General features: G+C 38.4%; 1 protein-coding gene across 3 annotated transcripts in view; it reads right to left on the minus strand.

Annotated features, from left to right (window-relative positions):
- Positions 1-228: 228 nt before the first annotated feature.
- The window catches only part of ACTR3 (actin related protein 3), a 37,617-nt gene continuing 12,636 nt past the window's right edge, over positions 229-25,209 (minus strand). Inside the window, exons 1-12 of one of the 3 annotated variants that reach the window (XM_080620902.1) lie at positions 16,778-16,826; positions 14,362-14,437; positions 12,393-12,517; positions 11,718-11,828; positions 10,086-10,181; positions 9,419-9,526; positions 6,047-6,190; positions 5,150-5,323; positions 4,344-4,436; positions 3,736-3,861; positions 1,882-1,965; positions 229-1,505 (exon numbers count right to left, since the gene is read on the minus strand). In XM_080620902.1, coding sequence (XP_080477028.1) covers positions 1,410-1,505; positions 1,882-1,965; positions 3,736-3,861; positions 4,344-4,436; positions 5,150-5,323; positions 6,047-6,190; positions 9,419-9,526; positions 10,086-10,181; positions 11,718-11,789 — 993 coding nt within the window. In that variant the 5' untranslated portion in view covers positions 11,790-11,828; positions 12,393-12,517; positions 14,362-14,437; positions 16,778-16,826 and the 3' untranslated portion in view covers positions 229-1,409. Of the gene's footprint in view, positions 1,506-1,881; positions 1,966-3,735; positions 3,862-4,343; positions 4,437-5,149; positions 5,324-6,046; positions 6,191-9,418; positions 9,527-10,085; positions 10,182-11,717; positions 11,829-12,392; positions 12,518-12,604; positions 12,624-14,361; positions 14,438-16,777; positions 16,834-25,209 lie in introns of those variants that run through there. The other 2 variants (XM_080620903.1, XM_080620901.1) reach the window with 2 other exon arrangements.

Below are 25,209 nucleotides of genomic sequence, written 5' to 3' on the forward strand. Positions count from 1 at the left end.
TTATCATGCTTTGAAGCAACTAGAAGCTCTGGCAAGTGATAAGCTTCTCCAAAAAAGATCTGAGGTCTGAAGCATCTTTGCAACTCAGAAGAAAGTAAGAGATCCCCCCCTTGTGGTCTCCTGCATAAATAACGTTAACCACATTGTGAGTTCAGAATCCTATAAAGAAGAGTTTTCTTTCATCAAATATTATCAGAAATTGTAAGTAATTCCATTCAGTAAATGGAGAGTTCTTCCTAGAAAGAATGAGAAGGAGATATTTTTCACTTTATTTTTATCTACATGGTATTTTCTTGCAGAAAAACCACACAGATTTGGAATGCAGTGCTGTCTCCTGTATATCACCCCTTAAAAGAAAGTGGCGGGGAAAAAAGTCACAGAACAAAGTAGATGAACAGACCTAACAATGGAGGAGCAAGTGCTATCTAGATGAACATATAAACTGCAGTTCCAAAATGCTCACACTTCAGTTTACACAGTTCACATAATGATCTCTACCTTACAGACCAATCTAACTCTTCAAAAGCCACAGAGGATATGTAGGAACCCATGCTCACCACTTCCCAAGTAATGAGATTAATAAGTCTGACACAAACATAAAAAGGAATTTTGTGCCTTTATTGGAATGGTGTTAGGCTTTAAATACACCAATTTTGATAACCTGATTATTTAATTAGAAATGACACTACAGAACTGCAATACTGGTCCAAAAGTCTTGTCTTTACTTTTTTCTTTTTTTTTTTTTAAAGCAAGAAATAGTATGAAAATGCACCAAGTAATCAGAAAGCACTAGCAGGCATCGGTTAATCCAAGATACTAGCTTCTTAGTTCCAAAAGCACTCGCATTGTATGGAACCCAGGATTTAGACTGGTCATGATTTGCAAGAACTAGCTGTATGAGTCATGACTTTTGTCTTTTTTTTCTTTTAATTTACTTTCAAGTTGGTCACTGGTAAATTTTTTTCCTCAAATATTACAGTTTAATTCATATTTTTCCTCAAAGTATAAAAAAGTATGAAATATAAACAAGCTCCTGCCTTGCACCCACGAAAGGGTACAATGGAAGCATTAGAGAGCTGACTATCTACACACCATCAAATCCCATCAAATCTTGGATAGTTCATTAATATACAAAATATCAGGGCACGAAAAGAACTAAAATCCACTTTCTTTTTTGTTACGCACAGGTTCAAATAATCAATCTAAAGAAAAAACATGATCATTTTGGCTTTCCCACTACATCCGCATGTTGAGACACTTATTAAAATAATCCTGCTTAATTGTGTTTGGTCTTTTTCTTATTGTCAAGTCATGTTTGTTATTTTAATACCAGCCATCAGACAAACAAGTAATCGGAAAAACTCCTCCTCACCACCACCTCCCTACCCTTGACCCCTCTGAGGTCAGTTTTAAGACATAACTCCAAACACAGGGTTGTGACGACAGATGCTAGGACCAATCTCTTCATAATCTTTTTTGGTATGACATACTTGGTAGAATTCAGGCTGTAAAGTAAAGCAGAAAAAAATTAATCAATGGTACATCCACTTTATTTAACAATACTAACATTTATGCAGGAAAACAAACCTCCCAGAGATAACTTGGAAGTCCTGAAATTAATATTACATCATGCGTGGCTAAACACCAACGCAACCACTGTACTTCGCCACAAAACTAAAATGCACTATTTAACAACTCACACAAAGCTGTAATTCATCTTTCACATGCTCTTTCAAATCTTTACTGTCTGATGCAAAAACTTCAAAGGGTGCAGGGAGGGCATATTTGTTACCTGAGGCCTAACAGAATCCCCCAACTACGTTTCATATAAAGTGAAAGAGATGAGAACTTCAAAAGTGTTTGCTCAGTTTTATAACTTACTGTAGAAGCCAGCATTGATCCTCCAAACCAAACAGCATATCTTTGCATATGGTGCGTGATGACTTGTACGTCAATGGGCTTAGGCTATAAAACAAAAACCAAAACAAAACAAAACAACAGAGACAAATAAAGGAACAAAGTAAATTTTGCTGGTAAAAATTCCACCTTTAAAACAGGTGTACATTCCAAGTTTACTTTTCCCAAATTAGTATTTCCTTAAATGCTGGGTAAGTAAATTACAATTATAGCATTAGGTTTTCTCTTGCACAACCCAGACTAAGAAATAGCTTTTGCTTATAAATTGCCATTTACTAACTTCATCAGGCATTAAGAGATCCTTGCATTCACACCAATTTTCTCCCAAGAGCTCCACTAGAGTGTTCCTTTCCAATTATCCACATTCTGTTTTCTGCTGAATTTCTTGAGGGACTGTTTATTTATGCAGTTGTAAGAACAGATCCATATTACTCAGCCCTTTCAAAAAAACCTACTTTAGAAAGCTAATTTTTAAGGCTTGCATCATTATTTTAGTTGCAGATTGAAAGCTTGTCTAGGACTAATGCTGTCAAAATCATGCTTTTCAAAACTACAGCACTCACTGAAGTTAACCCCTTCCCCTCCATATCCACACAAACCTTCATTCTTTACTTGTACTTATCGAAAATGGCAGTGCATGTAAGTTTCAGAAAGTAGAAATTTGTTCCATTAAAACCTGCCAAGACCTGAGTGGTTTGAAACAGTATCTAAAAATCATTTGTAGTACACCTACAAAATTCAAGACAGCTATTATCTGCAATGCCTAGTACTCTCAAGAAGGAAAAATCACAAGAGTTTTCCTTTATTTATATCCTGCTTCATTACTACTAAGTGGTAAAAATGTAGTTAGGAGAACCGAGAATAACCTACATGACTTGAACCAGTGAATTGTACATAACTGAAATTTCAGAGTTGTCTATATGGCATATTAGGAAGCTACAGTGAGGGTTTTAAGGATTGTTTGGCTCATCTGGCTAGATTACTACTAAAAAAAATAAATGAGGAAAATCATTTAAACTTTGCCTTAAAAGCAAGGACTCCAAAAAAAACCCACCACCAAACCACAAAATAATCTCTCTGAATATCTTTTATGTATGCAGAGTCAACAGAAAAAATTTGTAAGATAGATATTCAGAGACCAGAAGTAGAAAGAACATAAATTAAGGATCATGCAGTTTAGTGAAAACTTGAAGTCATTTCACACAACAATTTAGGGTGGAAGGGACCTCAGTATATGTCTAGTACAGTCTCCTGCTCAAAGCAGGGTCAGCTACAAGGTCAGACGAAGTCATTCAGAGCTCTATCCAGCTGAATCTCAAAAGCCTCCAAGGATGGAGACTGCACTCCCTGGCCAGCATGTTTCAATGCCTGATTATCCTCACAATGAAATTTTTTTTCCTTTTATCCAAGCTGACCTCTTTTGTATCAATTTATACCTGTTGTCTCCAAGCACCCAAAAAAGCTGGGGAGTGAGCAACTGCTTTTACATAACAGGCATAAGACCCATCCCTCCATTATGCACGACTGATTCAGTTCAACTATAAGGGTCAAGCAGCACAACACCTTATACCTGGGGAAATAAGTACAGTAGCTTCCTACAATTAAAGGTTTATAGAAATACCTTCCAATAGCAGTCTAGAATATCTGTATCTCTGAAAAGCTTCTGTAAAAACTTTAAATGAAAATAAAGACATTTTAGCAACCAAGAACATCTTTGCATTATGTTATTGTCTCATTTTCCACGGAAACAAGGGAGATAAAGATGCTTGTTAAAAAAAAAAAAAAAAAAAAAGAAAAGCATTAGCTGCAAGAACTAACCTTCAGTCTGCCACCACTAAGTTCTTCACTAAGTTTCAGTCTGGCATCAACAGTCCTTTTCAAGTCTCGCTGTAAACGACGACCGAAGTCCCTGAACATGGTTGAGCCTCCGGAGAGGACAATATTCTGTTTTGAATAACAAAAATTATTAACCACTTCTGAAAAACATAAGCCTCCAACTTTATCCAGTTCTTAAATTCTCAATATCTAAATATAGTTTTTAAAACTACAGTTAGCAGGTATGCTTTTAAGTTTTAAATTATCTAAAACTTAAGCATAACAGAATATGAATTCACAAAGAGTTTGTCACATTAAAATCGGCTGTGCTTTAAAATCCATTTGTATCTTAGTACACCTCACTTCTTTCACTCAGTTTTACGTTTCCCTTATTTAAGTAAGAGTTTGAGCAATGAAACATCACATTCTGAAAAAGCGTAGGTAGACAACATGAAGCCTTCTGCATATCTAATTTCTAGACTAATTCCTAGAAAAAATTGATAATTTTGTTTATTGGGGTTTTTTAACTAGAATTTAAAACACATTTTTAAATGTAAAGCACAATTCTTCTAAAATGAGTATTAAAAAAAAAAATCATTATAGCTACTGACCTTATACAGAGGACGTCTAACATCAATGGGACAATTCTGAATAACTTCATCTACTACTTCTGAGATTGGTTGCGTAAAGTCAGGATTAGCAAACTACAATTAAGAATACAACCAAGACAAGTCAGTATGTAGGACCACATATTGCAAAGAAAAGGGAGTAAGGAGAAAAAGGAAAGAATCATCCTATTATAACAGAGATGTCATGAAAACTAATAATGGAAATAGTTATGTTGGCTAATTTCGCTGCCATTTATAAAAGGTTTGAAAGAATAGTAACCCTAAAGTATTTGGTTTGCCAGCTATTTTTTCAGATAGCTTTTGCTAACCAGCAAAATAGCATAACATGAAAAAGATGCAACACGAGAACATAGAGGGACTAGGGTGGCAGGAGAAGGCTTTATTCCCCTTAAATTTTTCCCAACACTGGAAGAGAGACTAAGGGTATAAAGGCAAGATGACAGAATATTTAGAAACTTGACTTTTCAACAGACAGAAAACTGTACAACATGGTGAGACCTAGGAATTCTATCAAAAATTGCAAGAAGAAAGTATGAGGATAATAATTGATTTATGTTAAAAGTTTCAAATATAGTGCTTTGTTTGGGCATCAACCTGAATTTGTATAAAGATTAATAGCAATCAGGAATCAAAGGCGCATTGACTTACAACAAAACTGGTATCTGTTTACAAATAAGGAGAAATACAAGTTGGGATAACCATTTCTTTGCAAGTTTGCAAATATTATTTATATGCTATCATCTAAAAATGCACCTAAAACAAAGAGCAAACAATTCAAAACAACTTACCTCAGGATGGAAGAAAATCTCTGGCCCCAGGAATCTCTCGTAGCCAACATCAATGGTAAATTCTTTCTTTGAGATAGCATTAATTCCAGTATACTGTTTAATCCACTTTGTACCATCTGTGTCATACTTGTTAAATTCTTTTACTAAGTCAGGACAAACATAACTAAAGCGTTCCTGAAAATTGAAAATGTAGAGTTAGAAACATCTTCTCATCTTCTTGTACAGCAGAGAAGATTGTATGAACTTTTAAAAAGTGTAGCAATTTAAACTTTTAGGAACAAGAGTTTTAAAGCGGCAGATACAGAACAGGACTTAAAAATGGCTGATCTGACATTTACTGTATACAGTTAGATAATGGCTCTGCTACTAAAAATCATTTCTGTGCAACACTGAAAGCAGCACGTAGGCTAAATTACTTTTCTTCTATTTTTCCTTTGCACTTCTATGACGGTGAGAAATGAGTTCTAAAGTATACTGAAGTATTGCCATAGAAACAAGGTTTAAGTGTACTTTAAGCTGAATGTCTTTCAGAATAGCTTTGTACTACAAAAAAGAACATATCAACATTCAGAAAGAATAAAACGTAATTAAAGCTCTTTACATTAGATATCCCACTAAGAACATTTCCTACTGAATAGTACAATAACGATAAAGGAGGGGAGGAGAAAGAGGAGACTGCAAGTGAAGAGTGAAATTCTAGGCCAAACAGATCATAACCCAACCATATACCTCAAAGTTTAAGGCATTTCAGGTTATTATATTAGACATTTTTATATTACTCTAGAAACAGAGCACCATTACTTGGAAGGACAAGGATTTTAAGACAATATTGTGTTTTAAATATAGATATCAAGCTGTGATTTAATATAACCTTAATGTCTGCAACGTTCACATTACCTTCACTGCTTTAGCTGTTTCCAAGGATTGTTCAGGAGGAATTCCTACTTCTCGCTCCCTCAGCAACTGCTGGATGAAGTACGTTATATCTCGCCCGGCAATTGGAATGTGTTTGATACAGCTGCCAATCACATATCCTTCAGCCTATAAATAAAATTAATTGGGAGAAAGATACTGACAAGAACTCCTTTCAACAAAGCTTAGGAGAGAGGAAGACAGACATGGAGTCTAAACTCCTATTAACTACCTGCAGTTGTTGAGATTGTAGCCCTTTAAGACTGGTTCATTTAATTACTAGAAATCCAGTTCTTCAGTAGTATTACTTTATACGTTAACATGTTTCACTTTGTATTGGTTCATAACTCTTACAAGGTTAAGAGGAACAGAAAGGTCACTAGTACATAAGGCAGACAAACAGCTATACTCACTATTCCTTGGCCTTTATTTTCTCTTCAAAATGAGGTTACTCTTACCAAAAAGGTCAAATAACCTTGTATCATGAAATATTATTTTAGAGTAAATGATGTGGCTCTGTAGTCACAGCCACTGATGTAAGACATTACAATCCACATGAACCAAAATTAATTTTCTGAAAGCAGGAAGAAAATGCATCATTTCAGCATATTAACTGAGACTGCTCAGAACATCAGACTGGCCCATACTCATCCATCAGTCTACACTTGTAAGTCACGCGTATCATGAGGGCCAGCTTTGGGGCATTAAAAATGTCTGATCTAAATATAGAAACCGAAAGGGTTCAAGACTGGCCTTCAACCTTGCCAGATCTGCTATGTCCAAACAGAGGAATCCAGGTATCACACTAACACTAAATGCTCAAAGTTTCCTATATACATCTTACATCCATAGAATCATAGACTGGTTTGGCTGGAGAGGACCTTAAAGATCATCTAGTTCCAACTAGTTCATATCAAGAGTTCTTTCTAACTTAACAATAATGTCACAAAAAAGTGTATTACTATTGCAGCTTCACTACAAAAAGAAGTGTCTGTTAGCTCCTCTTACGTATTTCATTGTAAAAGTGATATATTACTGTCAGTTTGTTCAATATGTTTAAAAAAATCCAGAAATTAAGCAAATGTCACTCTGCAAAGGCACTTAATGCTTCAAGTGATACAGAATACCTCCTCTTATTTCAATTAAAACAAACCTAGACACAAATCAGGAGAAGGTCAGCTGTTCTAAACAGCATTCTGAAATAAGTCCAATTAAAAAAGTTTACATACACAAGGTTTGAAATGTCATTTGTTTCCTACATCTTATTAAAAATATGCCATCTTGGATGAACAATCTAAGCAAAGATTTAACCACTATATTCCACCAAGATTAATAAGAAATTGCTACATCACAACAAATGTTTGGTGGATAAAGAACTGGCTGGATGGCTGCACACAAAGAGTTGTGGTCAATGGCTCAGTGTCCAGCTGGAGACCGGTAACGAGTGGTGTCCCTCAGGGATCGGTGTTGGGACCAGTCTTGTTCAACATCTTTGTTGGTGACATAGACAGTGGGATTGAGTGCACCCTCAGCAAGTTTGCTGATGACACCAAGCTGTGTGGTTCGGTTGATACCCCGGAGGGAAGGAATGCCATCCAGAGGGACCTCAACACGCTTGTGAGGTGGGCTGATGCCAACCTTATGAAGTTTAACCATGCCAAGTGCAAGGTCCTACACCTGGGTTGGAGCAATCCCAGGCACAGCTACAGGTTGGCCAGAAAAGAGATTCAGAGCAGCCCTGCGGAGGAGGACTTGGGGGTGTTGGTCAATGAAAAAATGAACATGAGGCGGCAGTGTGCGCTCACAGCCCAAAAAGCCAACCATATCCTGGGCTGCATCAAAAGGAGCGTGACCAGCAGGTTGAAGGAGCTGATCCTGCCCCTCTCCTCTGCTCTCATGAGACCTCACTTGGAGTATTGTGTGCAGTTCTGGTGTCCTCATCATAAAAAGGACATGGAACTGTTGGAACAAGTCCAGAGGAGGGCCACGAGGATCATCAGGGGACTGGAGCACCTCCCGTATGAAGACAGGCTGAGAAAGTTGGGGCTGTTCAGCCTGGAGAAGAGAAGGCTGTGTGGAGACCTCATAGCAGCCTTCCAGTATCTGAAGGGGGCCTACAAGGATGCTGGGGAGGGACTATTCATTAGGGACTGTAGTGACAGGACAAGGGGTAACGGGTTCAAATTTAAACAGTGGAAGTTTAGATTGGATCTAAGGAAGAAATTCTTTACTGAGAGGGTGGTGAGGCACTGGAATGGGTTGCCCAGGGAAGTTGCGAATGCTCCATCCTTGGCGGTGTTCAAGGCCAGGTTGGATGAGGCCTCGGGTGACATGGTTTAGTGTGAGGTGTCCCTGCCCATGGCAGGGGGGTTGGAACTAGATGATCTCAAGGTCCTTTCCAACCCTAACTATTCTATGATTCTATGTTCGATCACCACCAATGCCACTATTTGGTATAATAAATCATTTTTAAAAAAATCAAAGTTACTGTGACATGATAAATCTTTGTACAGATTTTAATCCTGAAAAATGTAATCTAATTCATTTTGAAAAGAAAGATGCATCTGGTGTGTACACATGCATTTAATTTCCCAAGGAAAGATGGGCAGAGACATACTGCCAGCCACTGAAATACAGAACTCTATTAAATATCTTAATTATAGCATTTCAAGTATGTAGCTTTGTAAAAGGAAATGCATACCTACAGCAAAACCAATAACTTTAGAGTTAGGGAACTGCAGCTGGAAATGTTGATTATTTACTAAAATATTATTTGATCTAACTAGGTTTTGCATTTAGTAACTTGAGATACTGGAAAAGATACTCACTAATTAACCTTAGGGGTTGGTTTTTAACCAGTCAGGTAGGAACTTTTTTCTTTTTGTTTGTATCACTGATGCATGACAGCATACTACTAAACACTGGTCAACAGATGGAGAAAAATTGTGAACAATACTGCCCTCACAGATTTTTGTATTATTTTCATTTATATACAAATTGACTGAATTAAAAAAGTTTCCAAACTTTTATCTTAAAGACCATATTCACTCCTACCAGCAAAACAAACTGGAAATATGATAAAGCAATACAATTTCATTGATTACTTAGCACTACCTTGGCAAATAACCTCTCAAGATTAAGTAATTGAAAGGCAATACGGCCTGACAAACTCAGGGTGCAGAGGAGTTCTTCAAGAATTTCTACGCTACAAAATAAGCAAAACCCCACACCCCTAGAAATCATCTTACATTTCTGAAGATTCTTAGCTATACTTCAGTCTGTGTAGGTGCAAACTTCAGAAGTTACAGGACAAACTGTTCCCCCCTGAATTTTTCTATGGTTTTAATGTATACCTACCACAGGAATAACATGAGTGACACCATCACCACTGTCTATAACTGTGCCAGTCAGTGTTCGTTCTCCTACTTGTCTTGACGTCCAAGATGCAGCTAAGGCAAGCACAGCCTTGTAAATAGATCACACACACACAAAAAGAACCTTATTAAAAGCACTGCATTACAGATCCCACCTCTCACTACCCTCCCAGCAACACCCAGACTGATACCCTCATGGCAATTTACAACATAGAAATTGATGTAAAAAGATTATGTGTACACAATAACTTACAACAAAGAGACTACATACATGTAGTTTCTGACTCCTGTCTGATGCTTTTTTAGCCATGTTCAAATATCTATTTTGATGCTTCATACTGAATTCAAATCTTGGCCTAATATCATTATGATGCGATGTGCTGGGGTTGCTTGTTGGTTTTTTGGGCTTTTTTATTTATGATGCAACAGGTATTATACTCTACTGCTTAAGAGGCTTTCTTCTATATAGGTAACAATAGAACAGTACCTCGCTAACAGACCACAGAATCAACACATCACACATGTAGTGGCGAAACAGCTAACTAAAAGTACATAAAAGTATCCCAAATACCACTCATATAGTTTTCAAAGCAAAATTAGCTTTAGTTTGAAGACAAATACTGTAGCTCTGTCAACAGCCCTGCCCTTACCTGAACAGCAATATATAGCCCTGGAACATTAAAAGACTCAAACATGATTTCAGCAGTATATTCTCTGTTTTCTGGAGTATTTAACGGAGGCTCAGTCTGTGAGAGACAAGAGAGAAAAAAGAAAAAAAAAGTTTTACTTACATTCAACTCAAACCACTTAACCTTCAGGAAAAAAAAAAAAAAAAAAGCAGAAGAAAAAAGTCACCAAATCCTAAGTTTGAAAGAAAGATGAGTCAATCCACAACAATAGCATGTAAAAATAGTAATGTGCAAAGGGTGCTTTTAAAGGCAAATAGTGCAATTAAGACAATCTAGAAACTCCTCTGACAATAACAGAATTTATGCAAATTACATTCCAAAAACGTGATGATTTCAGCAAGAACAGGAAAACAGAATAAGAAGATTATAGTAATTACTGCTTAGGAGTCTACATTGAAGGCCCTCTTTGTGGGTTGATTAGCTCATTACAACTTTTCATTTCACTTGAAAGAATCAAGGACTATCAATCTAAATATATCAAAGGATGCAGTTTAGCATATTTCAAGAATGACAATTATTTTAAAATTTTCTCTGATCCATTAAAGAAAAAAAGCTGGTTTTCTTCAGAAGGCAATCACTAAAACAAGCTGGTACGATCAACTGTGGAAATGTACTCCACTGAGAAAAGCTAGCAACAACGTACTATATGCTGTGATAGCATGCTGTAATTTTCACTAAAATAGCAAACATACTTAAGTCACTCCTCTGAAAGAGCAATTTGGATAGCGCTACTGAATATTTGAGGAAAAAAAAGTCTCACTCTTCCATTACATGAACCAGGAGGGTAAAAAGAGGAGGTAGCCAGCCTCTTCACAAAGGTGATAGGACAAGGAGACATGGAGACAAACTGCAATGTGGGAAATCTTAAATAGGTATTAGGAGGAAAAAAGATAACGTGAGGGTGGTCAAATATCAGAAAAGGCACCCCAGAGTTGTTACAGCATCTTGATCCTTGGAAATATTCAAAGCTTGGCTGGACCTAATTAGAACTGCTTCAAGAAGGCTGTTGTTTAGATATTCTTTAACAAGTACGGTTAAAACCTCTAATTCCAAACTTGCTCTATAAACATCACACTAAAACAGACTGCCTATTTCAATGGCTTTAAATATAATACTGAGGAATAGCAGATGTTGCAGAATAACACTGACATTAATTCAGATCACATCTGCCCAAACACAACAATCAAACCTTCTGATTTAAGAAAAAAAGAAGACAAAATTTGACTCTCAAGACACATCATCCAAGCGGCAACATTGCAAAACCAAAGTAATTACAATTTACATGTAACGTCAAAACACATGGGTACTTTTTTGCTTAAAAAATGTACACTTAATCATTGAATTCAGTGGATAAATGATAGAAAGAAGTGATGAAGCAGAGAACAGGAAAAAGTCTGCAGTTCAGACACTCTGACATCATTAGAAAATTAAAGAACCTGGATGGCATAAGCGAGGTCAGGCAAGTTCCAGGTAATTTACATTTACTTTCCTTTTCAAGATAAACATATTCATATTTAAGAATTATTATATAATTCAGCACAAATTTCTTACTAGTCATACGCAATTTCGTAAGTAGGACATAATTTTACCTACCAAAAGAAAATAATGATCCTCAGGTTCTGCTCTTAGATACTTAAAGATTACTTGCTCCATAAACCTCTCCATCAAGTCCCAATCTTCAACTATACCATGGCGGATGGGCCACTGTTGCAGAATAATATCAAAATAAAATTGGAAAAAAAAGTCAAAAAAAGAAAAAAAAAAAAAAAGAAAAAAAGAATCAGTGCTTTCAACTCCAGTAGAAGCATATGATCTACATATGCAAGAAACCTTGCATTATGTTTTCCCTGTTCCAATCTGGCATCTATTCGAAATTCAGATTCCAACCTTGAACAGGAGAAACAATAAATCAAGCTCTAAGTACAACAGAATGGAGGCACTAGGATAAACTGAAAATTCCCCCTAGCCCAGCATTCTGACTTTGACATTGCTGACAGAAGATGCCAGGGAACATGAAAGAATGTGATATTTCCACTTAACACCCTCACAGCCTTCCTTCACTTCAAAAGAAACAGATAATCACATACTGTTTTGCAAATTCCCACAGGCTTCTGAAGGTCAACAAAACTAATACCAAGCCTTATTTTCCATTAAAACAGAATTAATAAGATTAAATTTAACCAAAAAGCATCTTAAGATGCTGCATACAGTGTATCTGCTGCTTCCTAAAGAGTATTGGAAAATCATTTTAAACATTTCTCTTAGTACCTTGGTTGCATAAGTTGGTTTTTCTATTGCTTCATCTCCGATAAAGAAGTCTAAATCATCAACACCTTTCAAAACCCTCCTTTGTGCTTGGTCGACTACTTTTGCTGATTCTTTGATAGCAATACCTTTAACAGAGAACACAGACAATATTGGAGATCATATATCCTGAGCTAAAAAAAGAAAATCGAAACATTCAAAAAATAGGAACACACCGTAATTGTATTCATCCTTTGTTTCAGGCACAAGCACAGAAAAGCTAAAGCAAACACAGGTAATTTTAATTCCAATCATAAGAAAACACAGTTAGGATTTATAAAGTAAAACAATTACAGACCTAAATAAAGATTTAATTGTTAGACCCTCAGTGTGTATTATCTCCCTGCCTACATGAAAAGAATCACTAAGATACAGTAACCCTACAGATTTCGTTTTATTCAAAAAGTGCGCTAATTTTCTGCACACTCTGCTAGTAACGATAATGTTAAAAAAAAAGGAATGAATCTGTATAAGTTGTATAACCAGCAAGAAAGAAAACATGTTGCCATTATATAAATGGATGTTTTGCTTCACTTGCACCAATTTGATTTCTGGACATACTATGAAACTGAGATATGGCACACAAAAGAGACTGACTACCAACTAAATAAGCAAAAGATATACAAAAGAAGGCAGGAAGAAAGAAGCAGGAGAAAATGTAAGACATACAGAAAACAAGTATTGGGCAGAAATAAAAGGAGTATTTTAAAAGAACAAAACTTATATGGCTACCTGATGTACCTTTAGGTACTTTGAAACAGATTTTCATGAAGCCTATGATTAATTTCTCCCTTTAAATCCTACTCTTATCATTAAGAATAGGATGTAGAATTTCATTTAAGACAGACTATCTCCTTCTCTTCAGGGAATAACTGTCAAAAGTTAAGAGCGTGCATTGTGACAATTTATTCCTTCCAGGGTAATTACTCATCAAAAATAAAGAATAAAGGATTTATAAAAAAAAAAAAATACTGGCTAAGGTTAAACACAGGATGCTAGAAAGATGAATTGGTGATTAGATACCACAGGAACACAGATGTTCCCTTTCCTCAACTTTTACATCAGCCCTTAGCTACCAAGGTTACAATGTCAGCAACGTCTGCTCTATTTTTTAAATTCTTACTAATTGTCTTTAAACACAATCCTTCACACAAATAAGGAAATCCATATATATAAGAAGCATTAATATTGTTCTTAATTATTCAAAGGTTGTGATCCAAAAGCTCTTTCAAAGTCAGAACTATTTTGCTAATAATTCTCACCTCCAGCAGGAATTTGTTTGCTCTCAAATTTAAAAACTCTATGAAAACAGTTGCTGCAGCCTCAAGCCCACCAGGCACAGGGCAGCACAGCTACAGCATTTGGAAATCAATAGCATGCTAGGGTAAAGCACTGTTAGTTTACTGATGCTCCCCATCTGTCTCCCTTCTCTTCCCATAAAAAGCAACAAAAGCAGAGCTGTGCAGCCAGAGAAACTAAAACACTGGAAGTTGTGAAAGGCTGAACAGGATAAAGCAGAAGACATTATTTTGAGCTCTTCAGGAAGAAAACTGAATCATACTGTAACTTCTGAAGCAGCTTACAGGAGAGGAGAGAGGAAGCAAAAGGCTGGAGGAAGCCAAATATCATGGCCGAGGGGGAGGAGGGAAGGAGGGTGTAGATAGGAAGTAGAAGCTAAAATTGTGGGGAAGGGGATGTCACAGGGCCAGTGTTCGCTGCAAGTCAAGAGAAGAATCTTGACAAATATTTTTCAGGTCATCATTACAGAGCTTGCAAGCTTTGGGGAAGTTTTTCTGTCCAAATATATGTTATCTTCAGAACTTTCAAGTAAAATTCCATCACTCACCGCAGGATTATAGAAACTTTCAAGTCAAAGTGGTTTCACCCTGTTACTAGACTAAAACAAGATGGGAGCTCTCAGTATTTTTCTGACCTTGAGGCTAGTCTGTTCAGTCCTGGTTTTTAAAGTCAGAAATGAGAAGGAAACAACTTGAATCAAGAATCATATCCTGAAAACACAAACAGAAAAATAAATATTGCTGAAATCAGAGCTAGGCTACTGCAGCGCCTGAGGGTGGGCAGCACTCCAGTGGTGTATCAGAAGTTCTGCCTTTGGTTTGCTTGGCACAAGACTTAAGAGCTTTTAGAAAAAAAGACTACTTACACCAAATCAATTTCAGTTGTTTAACCACTACTCAAGTACATTTTTTTTCTTTTAAAGGTAAAGGGTCATCTAACATGTAATCTAGCATAGGTAAACTGAAATAGATGACAGATCAAAAGAATTACTGGGTAATGGAAAGAAGTTGACTCCTATTTTAACATACAGCAGGAAAGAAAGGATTAAGTGAATAAAAATTGAGCAAAATTAACAACCTGCTACAATCTAAAAAGCAGTAAGGGAAGAAAGCAGTGAACCCAAGTTTCTTCAAAAAAACCCACCTTGGCCTAAAATATTCTCATTTACTTCATTTTTCAAGCAAGCATTTATCATCACTACAGAAGCATATTCAGAATTAAATCATGAACACAACATAAAGAGATAAGAATTTGTTAAGAGCAGGAGTGAGATAAGCAGAAAGTGAACAAGGTTGAAGGAATGCTGCTCAAACCTGTTTAACAGAAAACATTTTTTAAAGAACCAAATTGTTAAAATGCAACCACCTTTCCTGGAAGTCAAAGGAGAAACCAAACCATTTTTCTACTGGGGATAATATTAAGGAAATTAAAGACACCAAAGCGATTTGAAAAGATCAACTTTTCTTTTTTTGTAATTTTACTTTGAAACTAGGTACTGCTATCCTCCATTTTCACTTCTCCAGTGTGGATTACACCAGTGCTATTTTATTTCATTTGAGGCAGAAGATTAATGCAAACTCGTGCAGTTAGTGTAATGATCTAACTTGTATTACAGTACAAATGAGAAAAATGTCTTTCATTAAGAGAACTGCAGTCAAGGACCATTTCAGCTGTAGGAGCTCTAACATAGAGCATTTTTTTAAAATACACCACACTGTATCAAAAAGCTGTCCAAAAATCTCATTGACCCCCTTTCTTTTGGACTCCGATAGCATCCCTGTTGTATAAATTTCTCTGCTTAATGATGCAGCAGGTCATTTTATTCCCAGAATTTGTTTAAAGAGTCATCATATCTCTTCTTTTTTGGAACAAGAAAGTGATTTCAAATTAAATAAACCAAATTTGAAGATGCAGGAAAAGTATGGAAACTATTTATCTGAAATTTAGTAATCATTTGTCCATTTTTAATTTAAAGACTGCATGAAATTTATGGAGCAATGTAAGGTTTTTTCCAATGGCTCAGTAACTTTTTCAATCTAATGTTAAAACTCGCTTTTGTATGGAAAACAAAACTGCAGAGTATATTTGCTATGCCACTGAGATAAACCAAATGAAGTTCATTTGGAAACTGAAACAAATTAAGAACTACATATTAAAAGATAATTTGGAAGAGATTGAAAAAATTCTCCCATTTGTATGAAAATAGAATACATTAAGGGAATTAACCTTATTTTCCATGACAATTGTTTTTTTGAAGCATATTTTCCAGAAAAAGTAACATAGATCCTCAACTACCAAGTTCTATTTCACAGTGACTACGCTGAAGTAGTATTAGTGCTAGCTCTTTTCCTGTTGCATTTACAAGGAAAACTGGGTGTACTAATTATTCCTCTTTACCAGGATGTAATATATGATTACTTTGGCACAGATGAATAATGACAAAATGCCAAATGGTGTAGGAGGTCAAAAGGTGAAGCATTTCTAAACAAAGCTGACAGAGTTCCACTTTTCTAGAGTAGAGCCGTATCACTTCAAGCAGGAGAAACAGTTCAAAAGACAGGGAGAAAATAAATAAGCAATTTTACAGGGTGAGGAGAAATGCTCGCTTGTTCTATTTGCAAAACAGCAAACTAACAGAGCTGTAACACTGAAAAATCTTTGTCAAGTATAACATCTTAAACCCTGAAAATATTAAACTATACATTTGAAAAATATTTTTTCTAGTTATAATCAACTGAACTTTTACCTGATAAACCATGAACAGGGGAAGAGCCTTCTGAGAAGTAAATATAGCCATGCTACTGTATTTTAATATTATTTCAGTTTCCAAAAAATTAATTTCACTTCATGTATACTATTTTAGTGAATGTATCTTTCTAAACTGAGTATCCATAGCAAAACAGAACAGAGCCATGCTATCACCCTGTGTCATCACTAAGAGGTCAAGTTGCTAATTTTTAACTGTTTGGTTTTGGGGTTTTTTTAACATAGCAAGTCACAGAAACTCTAAGTGTAACTTCAGCATTCATACACAAGTAACAAATACTTACATGAAGGAATAATGAACTGGGGTTCAGTATTACCAGCATACCCGAGCTTTGTATACCTATGGAGGAAAAAAAAACTTAGGTTTATTATTCAATACAACAAATCCCAAAGATACCTTCAATACCTTCCTTCCTTAACAAACACACCCCTCTTCCCATACCAAAAAGACCCACTGACTTTCAAACTTCCTGTTTGTCTTTTTTAAAAGGTAGAACAATGCTCCCTACCACAAGTCAAGCATCCATGCTTTTACTCTAGTAAAATTTCATTACAGAACAGAAAGCACGTTTTATCAGTGCTTAGAAGAAGGATTTAGAGTCAAAGTAGTTCTTCCTGGCTCAGCAGTTAGCATTTCAATAGAAATATTTTCATATAATAAGTGTCAGAGGAAGAAGTGTTTTTGCAAGTGCTAACTATAGCCCAAAGACCGCCAGCTGGGCATGGAGCAGGGTTGGCCATCATTCTTCACAAGCATTTCCCAAGATGTCCTATTGTAGGACAGCTGATAATGACAGTGGTAGCAAAAGAAACTGCATTTAAGAAGCGGAAAATAGTCTTGAAAATGTGTTTAATAAGACTAAGGAAAGTAAAAAGGAAAAGAACTACAAACCTTCACCCACCTGTTTTCCAGAATATGCCACAGATACATACATAATTTTCATTGTTATGAAGAAATTACATTGCAATCATGAAAAATAACCACAAACTCAAGGTACCAAAACTATCCTGCTGCTAGACAGTTAACAGCAGCATAGGCAAATTCTAAAACACACAGAACAAAATGCATACTACATTCAAGAACACAGCCTACACACAAGTTTTCAACACAGACATGACAAAGTTCTCATTTTCTTTACACAGACAGCTGTACTAACTAAATTAGCACCATCAGCAAAAGCATGAGACACTGTAGTAACACCTCTACAGTTTTCAGCATTCTGACATAAACCTGGAAGACCTTAGGCAGTCTAAGGCAATTTTAACTTCAAAAATCCACACATTTATTTCAGTAACATAGCAAAACGCCTTCCAACAAGTACAGTAAGAGGTTGGTTCTTAAAAGCCAGAAGACGAATGCTGCTGCAGGAGGCTTTGCAGTGATGCCACTGATGCAAGTTCACAACTTGCTCCCGTGCACACTAACACCTACACAATTTCTGTTGCTGACATTAACTGCCCACATTACTGCTGGGCCAAGAGAAACCTATCCTCAGAAGGAAGGTATATTTCTCTCTGAACAACAAAGCGGTTTAAAGCTGCAAACCTGTTATTGTCTATCATACACTATTAACAATCCAAAGTAATCATGCAAAAAAACTTGACTTCCTATTGATCAACAGAAATGTTTACTGAAAAAGAAAACATCCCCAGCAAAGTAAAGCAAATAATGGAAAAAAAGTAAAGAAATACCAGAAAGAATTCACATCTTACAAAGAGATCAGCAGCATGCACTGCATATGCTTGAACTCTGGACATGCAACTCTGATTTTGCAGACTCCAGATACAAGATACTGTTAATTTTCTTCTTAAATTTCTAGTTCCTAAAAAAAAAATAAAAATCTTAAGAATTGCACAAACTGATGTTCCTATAACCCATCATGCGGAATAAAACTATTCACTGTATCTATATAATTTTAAGAGGCTTTCAGTGCCAAAAATTTGTAAGAAAACCAGCAAATACTGACTCACTCCCTCTACCTTCCGCCTGCAAATTATGAACTGTGTCACACAGATAATAAAGCTGCATCTACACAGGAACTTTGGAGCCTGAAGGCTACGTAAACCTGCAACTAGAAGTGCCTTAAGCTAAAATTTAAAGCCACTTGATTATTAAACTTAGTATTTCAAAGAAAACAAAAGCTAAACTGTTGCAGGTAACAGGCTGCTTAGCTGCTTGTGGTGTGGGAGACTGCCCAGTGCACACACAGAGTCAGCAGACAGAGAAAAACAGTCAAATGAAAGATGCATTTTACATAAAAAGACCATATTCAGACATAAAATCAGCATATCTAAAAATACTACGGCCTACTCAGCAAGAAGTCTCCTGACTCATTTAAAGAAAAAAAAAAAAAAAAAAAAAAAAAAAACCAAAAAAAACCTACCCAGAAAAAAAAAAAAAAAAGCATACTTTTAGGCTTACCAAAAAGGAAAAACTAAGGAAAAAACCTGTAGGGGCTCCAGTCTCTGAATATTAAAACATATCAGCAAGTCTCCAATGTAGTCTCCAACACAATGCTTCACAACCCCAGTGTACCAAGACTTCGCCGCCCCACTCTCCTTCCGTTTCAGGAATTACGCTTGCCCATCTGTCAGGCAAGGGACCTGCTGCTCCCTCCTGCGCCTCAGACCTGTCTGCCAGCTCCACGCTTGCAGGCACAGACAAGCCTTTTGCAGCAGTCATATGGTGACCTGGTATTATGGGGCTCTGCAGAGTAGCTAGGGCTGCCAGGGCTTACAGTAGTAGTACACATAACAAACAGTAAACTTGATTTTCATAACACATAGAGACTCTTAAACTTGTATCTATGTTTAAAAATGTGATAGGCAAGACAAAAAAAGGCAAGCTAAAAAATGAAGAGAAGCTGATAAAAATCTTCAGTTCTCCAAATACACAACAGTGGGGTGGGTTTTAAAATAACTTTTGCAAAGATAAGGCTTTATTCAGACTGATCGGATATATTCTAACACTGTCACCTGAAGTAAATCTTTAAATCACATGAAAGAAAGAATATCATGAACAAGCTAGATTTCACAAGTATACATGCAGTTTCCACAAACATTTCATACAGGGCAAAGCATGTCTGACTAATGTATGATTCATGGAGGAATGAGGCACACCCTGCCTTCATCAGAGCAGCAATCACTGCCACTACAGAAGAAAAAAACCCTGATATTAAAGATACTATAAGGCAGTACCAATACTGCATCACAGTTTTCCAGTAAATCACAGCTTGTCTTGCCTGATTCACAGCACTGAAGAGTGGAAGGAGGGACTTCCACGGAGAAAGGCAGACACATGTCATTTTATGGAACATGAACTCAGCTTTCCCACACTGAATTTGGAGCACTTAGCAATAAGACAGCAAGGCACTGCACACATGAGTATAAAAGTATAAGCAGATTTCTATTAAAATCTCGAACACAAAATCCCAAAAGTGAAAACCTGCATTCAATCTTGATCATTCAGATGTTTTCCTTTATTTCTCCACGTTCAGCTACCTGAAGTGTTTCTGTAGGCCTATTTGCTCATTTAAGTTGAAAAGGAAGTGAAAAAAACCCCAAAAAACTAAACCACCAAATATGGCAAAAAATTTTGTTGGATAATCATAACCTTCAGATCTACTTTAGCAAACAAACCACAAAGTATCCAAAAGCAGTCCACAAAGTCTTGATATACATGTACATATAGGTATATAGAGAACCCTACACACACCCCCCTATCAAAATACATACATATGGTGCTGATATTCCCCAGTGACTTCTCTGCAAGATCTTCTCCAAAAGGCAGTGGGGTCTCACACACCATTCTCTGGCCTATGCAGATGTAATGATATGACAAACAAAATATGGTGGGGTTTGGTTTTTTTTGTAGGGGCCATTCATACCATAAATGGGGTAGGGGTAGCAACTAATGAAGGTTCCTTCTAAGTTAACTCTACTAATCCACATCTCAATTATCAGTGGAGAAATATTTCTAGAGTTACATCCACCTCAAATTCATGCCCTGAAATTGCAAAGTAGCTGTGTAGTGATCTGCCTCAGATCTCTCTAGAAGGACAGCCAAAAGGCTCTCCACAATATTCTCAACTGCACTAATGGGATTTCTTCTATGTGCTCTCTCACCTAGAATGGATGTTTCTGAAGCTATGATACAAAAGCAGTATCACTTGAAGGTTACACATGTATTAGTCATGCAGACAATTTTAAAACCAAAAGGAAACAGCACTTAAGGTAAGAACTTGTAGTGAGAATGTCATTAACAGAACATCCGTCTACAAACAACAAACCATGACCATGCACCTTTGCTCCACTTCTTTCCTGTCCACAACAAATGTCATTCTGTATATATTCTCTCAAGTTATACACCCTAGTTACAGCCCAACTGCAATTTTCACAAAAGGGTGGGGAATAGGGGGACAACTGCTTTGTGGTCAATGCACTTGTTCAGCTGCTGTGAGAAATACAACAGAAATCAGGTAGCCCAACATGAGTTGTATCCTTGTACCACTTTGCCAAAAGCCCCATGCAAAGCCACAGCTTAGCCAAGCACAAGCAGAAGAGAGCACTAAAGAACACATCACCTGATCTTCAACTTCTGTACAGCAAATCCAGATTACAACCTACCCCTCAGCTACTCCCAAGGACTTGAACTAAAAGCAATTTTATATATATGACACTTTTTTTTAAATGCACACACAAACAGGAATAAGCTGTACCTCCAACACTGGCCCCATTGAAAAGACACAACTTTAAAAACAAACCGAGCAACCACTTTTCTGCCAAGAGGGAAGAGTAACAGAAGCGGAAGTAATAAATCAGAAACTCTTGGGAAATAAATTACTGTCCACCATCTGAGCCACAGCAACCCTTCTGTGTAAGCTCCCACCCAAAATGCAACACATCTCATTGCCTTGTATCTTACCCTGCAGATGCAATGGGCTTCCCAAGTGCTGTAACCTGTACAACATACCTGTTAACTTGCTTAAGTCCTAAAATTCTGCTACTGTGTATACCATAGCCTGTGCACCAAGCCCACCAAGGCTTCTATAACTAAACACACCTCTGTGAAGTCCTATGCAGAACCCATCCAAGGGGTTATGCTCTAAGCAAGTCTAACATTCACTGACAAGATTAGGCTTTTATGCAAAGTTAAACTGCATTTATTCTTAAAAGCAAGCTGACATTGTCTCTTGCAAGGTGCCACACTTGCTCAGCCAGCAGATGTGTACTCCATATCCTCTTTCATGCAAATGGGTTTAAAGCCAATCTCCCATTTCCCATAACAGCCTCTTGCAATTTGCTTATAAACTCTCCTGAGGTGAGAGCAATATGCATTTCTTCCCTGGAACCATGTGGAAAAGGCTGCAAGAAATGAGGGCTGAAGTCAAAAACCAAGATGATTACGCAGTAACCAGAACACACATCTTGGAAGTACAATTCAGACCCCTACTCTCAAGACTGCTTAAATATTTTATTGCACAGGCATGGATATGGATACCTTACAGATGTGCTATGTACTGCTTCCTGGAAGAAATTTTGAGTTTTCCAAGTGATATTACGCAATGGGAATCAAAAATTATCACAAGTTAACAGCTGCACGTAACAGCATTCCAGACATTTAGAAGAAATGGAAAGAGATGACTGGTTTAAAAGAAGTAAACCCTGCTAATTTCTGAATGCAATACAGATACCAGAGCCCAGGAGTTTCAGGCCTGGGAATCATTATTTGATTAAACTATTTTCCTACAGTTTGAAATCAGAATCCGGAAATTTTCAATGCACCCCATCATGTTTGTTGCTCTGCTTAGACAATTCTTACTTATCATAAAATCATGGAATAGTTAGGGTTAGAAAGGACTTTAAGATCATCAAGTTCCAACCCCCCTGCCATGGGCAGGGACACCTCACACTAGACCATGTCACCCAAGGCTCTGTCCAACCTGGCCTTGAACACTGCCAGGCATGGGGCATTCACAACTTCCTTAGGCAAACCATTCCAGTGCCTCACCACCCTCTCAGTAAAGAATTTCTTCCTTATATCCAATCTAAACTTCCCCTGTTTAAGTTTGAACCCATTACCCCTTGTCCTATATCACTACAGTCCTTAATGAAGAGTCCCTTCCCAGCATCCTTATAGCCCCTCTTCAGATACTGGAAGGCTGCTATGAGGTCTCCATGCAGCCTTCTCTTCTCCAGGCTGAACAGCCCCAACTTTCTCAGCCTGTCTTCATACGGGAGGTGCTCCAGTCCCCTGATCATCCTCGTGGCCCTCCTCTGGACTTGTTCTAACAGTTCCATGTCCTTTTTATGTTGAGGACACCAGAACTGCACACAATACTCCAAGTGAGGTCTCACGAGAGCAGAGTAGAGGGGCAGGATCAGCTCCTTCAACCTGCTGGTCACGCTCCTTTTGATGCAGCCCAGGATACAGTTGGCTTTCTGGGCTGTGAGAGCACACTGAAGCCAGCTCTTGCTCATTTTCTCATTGACCAACACCCCCAAGTCCTCCACAGGGCTGCTCTGAATCTCTTCTCTGCCCAACCTGTAACTATGCCTGGGATTGCTCCAACCCAGGTGTAGGACCTTCCACTTGGCATGGTTAAACTTCATAAGGTTGGCATCAGCCCACCTCACAAGCGTGTTGAGGTCCCTCTGGATGGCATCCCTTCCCTCCGGCATATCAACCGAACCACGCAGCTTGGTGTCATCGGCAAACTTGCTGAGGGCGCACTCAATCTCACTGTCCATGTCACCAACAAAGATGTTGAACAAGACTGGTCCCAACACCGATCCCTGAGGGACACCACTCATTACTGATCTCCAGCTGGACATTGAGCCATTGACCACAACTCTTTGCATGCGGCCATCCAGCCAGTTCTTTATCCCCCGAGTGGTCCACCCATCAAATTGATGTCTCTCCAATTTAGAGACAAGGCATATGCAAATCCAGTACTAAGCAGCTGAAGAGCCAAACTAGATTTGGGGCATGAATTAGCAGGGCTCATTTGGAGAGCTTTAAACTAGATTCGAAGGGGATGGGGTTGTAACTGGGCTTGCCCCAGTGGGGCAGCACTCTAGAACTGATGAAGACTGGGAGGCCTCCTATAATCCTAGGGTGAAATCGGTGAGCTCAGCTCCCTCCTTGAAATGCCTGTACACCAATGCGTGCAGCATGGGAAATAAGCAGGAGGTGTTAGAGACCTGTGTTAAGTCAGGAGATTATGATCTGGTGGCAATTACGGAGACGTGGTGGGACAGCTCACATGACTGGAATATAGTCATGGAGGGCTATGTCCTTTTCAGGAAAGACAGGCCAGCCAGGCAGGGTGGTGGGGTTGCTCTTTATGTGCGAGAGCAACTGCAATGTACTGAGCTCTGTCCAGGAACAGGGGATGAGCGAGTTGAGAGTCTGTGGGTGAGAATTAAGGGGCAGGCTGGTAGGGGTGATACTGTTGTGGGTGTCTGTTACAGGCCACCAGATCAGGGTGAGCAAGTTGACGAGGCCTTCTACAGGCAGTTGAGAGCGGCCTCACAGTCACAGGCCGTGGTCATCGTGGGGGATTTTAACTTCCCTGATGTTTGCTGGAAGGACGACTCAGCAACCCAGCCACAGTCCAGGAGGTTCCTCCAGTGTATGGATGATAACTTCCTCATGCAAATGGTGGATGAGCCAACCAGGAGAGGAGCGCTGCTGGATCTCATCCTCACTAACAAGGAGGGGCTGGTCGAAGCAGTAAAGGTTGAGGGCTGCCTTGGTTGTAGCGACCACGAGATGGTGGAATTCAGGATCTTGTGTGGTAGGACCAGTACAATAGCAAGTAGAATTGCAACCCTGGACTTTAGCAGGGCAAACTTTGGCCTTTTCAAGTAATTGCTAGGGGAAATCCCATGGGCAAGGCTGCTTGAAGGTAAAGGGGCCCAAGATAGTTGGTTGGCATTCAAGAATTGCTTATTCCGAGCTCAAGAGCAGAGCATCCCGACACGTAGGAAGTCAAGGAAGAGGGCCAGGAGACCTGCATGGCTAAATAAGGAACTGCTGGGTATGCTCAAGTGGAAGAGGAGAGTTTACAGGTCATGGAAGGAGGGGCTGGCCACTTGGGAGGAATATAAGGCTGCTGCTAGAGGATGTAGGAAGGCAGCTAGGATGGCTAAGGCCTCCTTAGAATTAAATCTGGCGAGAAGGGTCAAGGACAGCAGAAAGAGCTTTTTCAAATACATGGCAGATAAAACCAACACCAGAGGCAAGGTAGGCCCACTGGTGAACGGGATGGGTGCCCTGCTGACAGAAGATACAGAGATGACAGAGTTATTGAATGCCTTCTTTGTCTCTGTCTACTCTGCCGGAGGCAGTCCTGAAGAGCCCTGTACCCCTGAGACCTCAGATGAAGTCAGGTCACTGGAGCAGTTTGCCTTAGTCGATGAGGAATGGGTTAGAGACCAGTTGAGCAATCTGGACATCCATAAATCCATGGGTCCAGATGGGATGCACCCGCGGGTGCTGAGGGAACTGGCGGAAGTCATTGCTAGACCACTCTCCATCATCTTTACCAAGTCTTGGGAAATGGGAGAGGTGCCTGAGGACTGGAGGAAAGCAAATGTCACTCCAGTCTTCAAAAAGGGCAAGAAGGAGGACCCGGGTAACTATAGACCGGTCAGCCTCACTTCCATCCCTGGGAAAGTGATGGAACACCTTATCCTTGATGCCATCTTAAGG

The sequence above is a fragment of the Psittacula echo genome (assembly GCF_963264785.1).
Source record: "Psittacula echo genome assembly, chromosome: 6".
NCBI lineage: Eukaryota > Metazoa > Chordata > Aves > Psittaciformes > Psittacidae > Psittacula > Psittacula echo.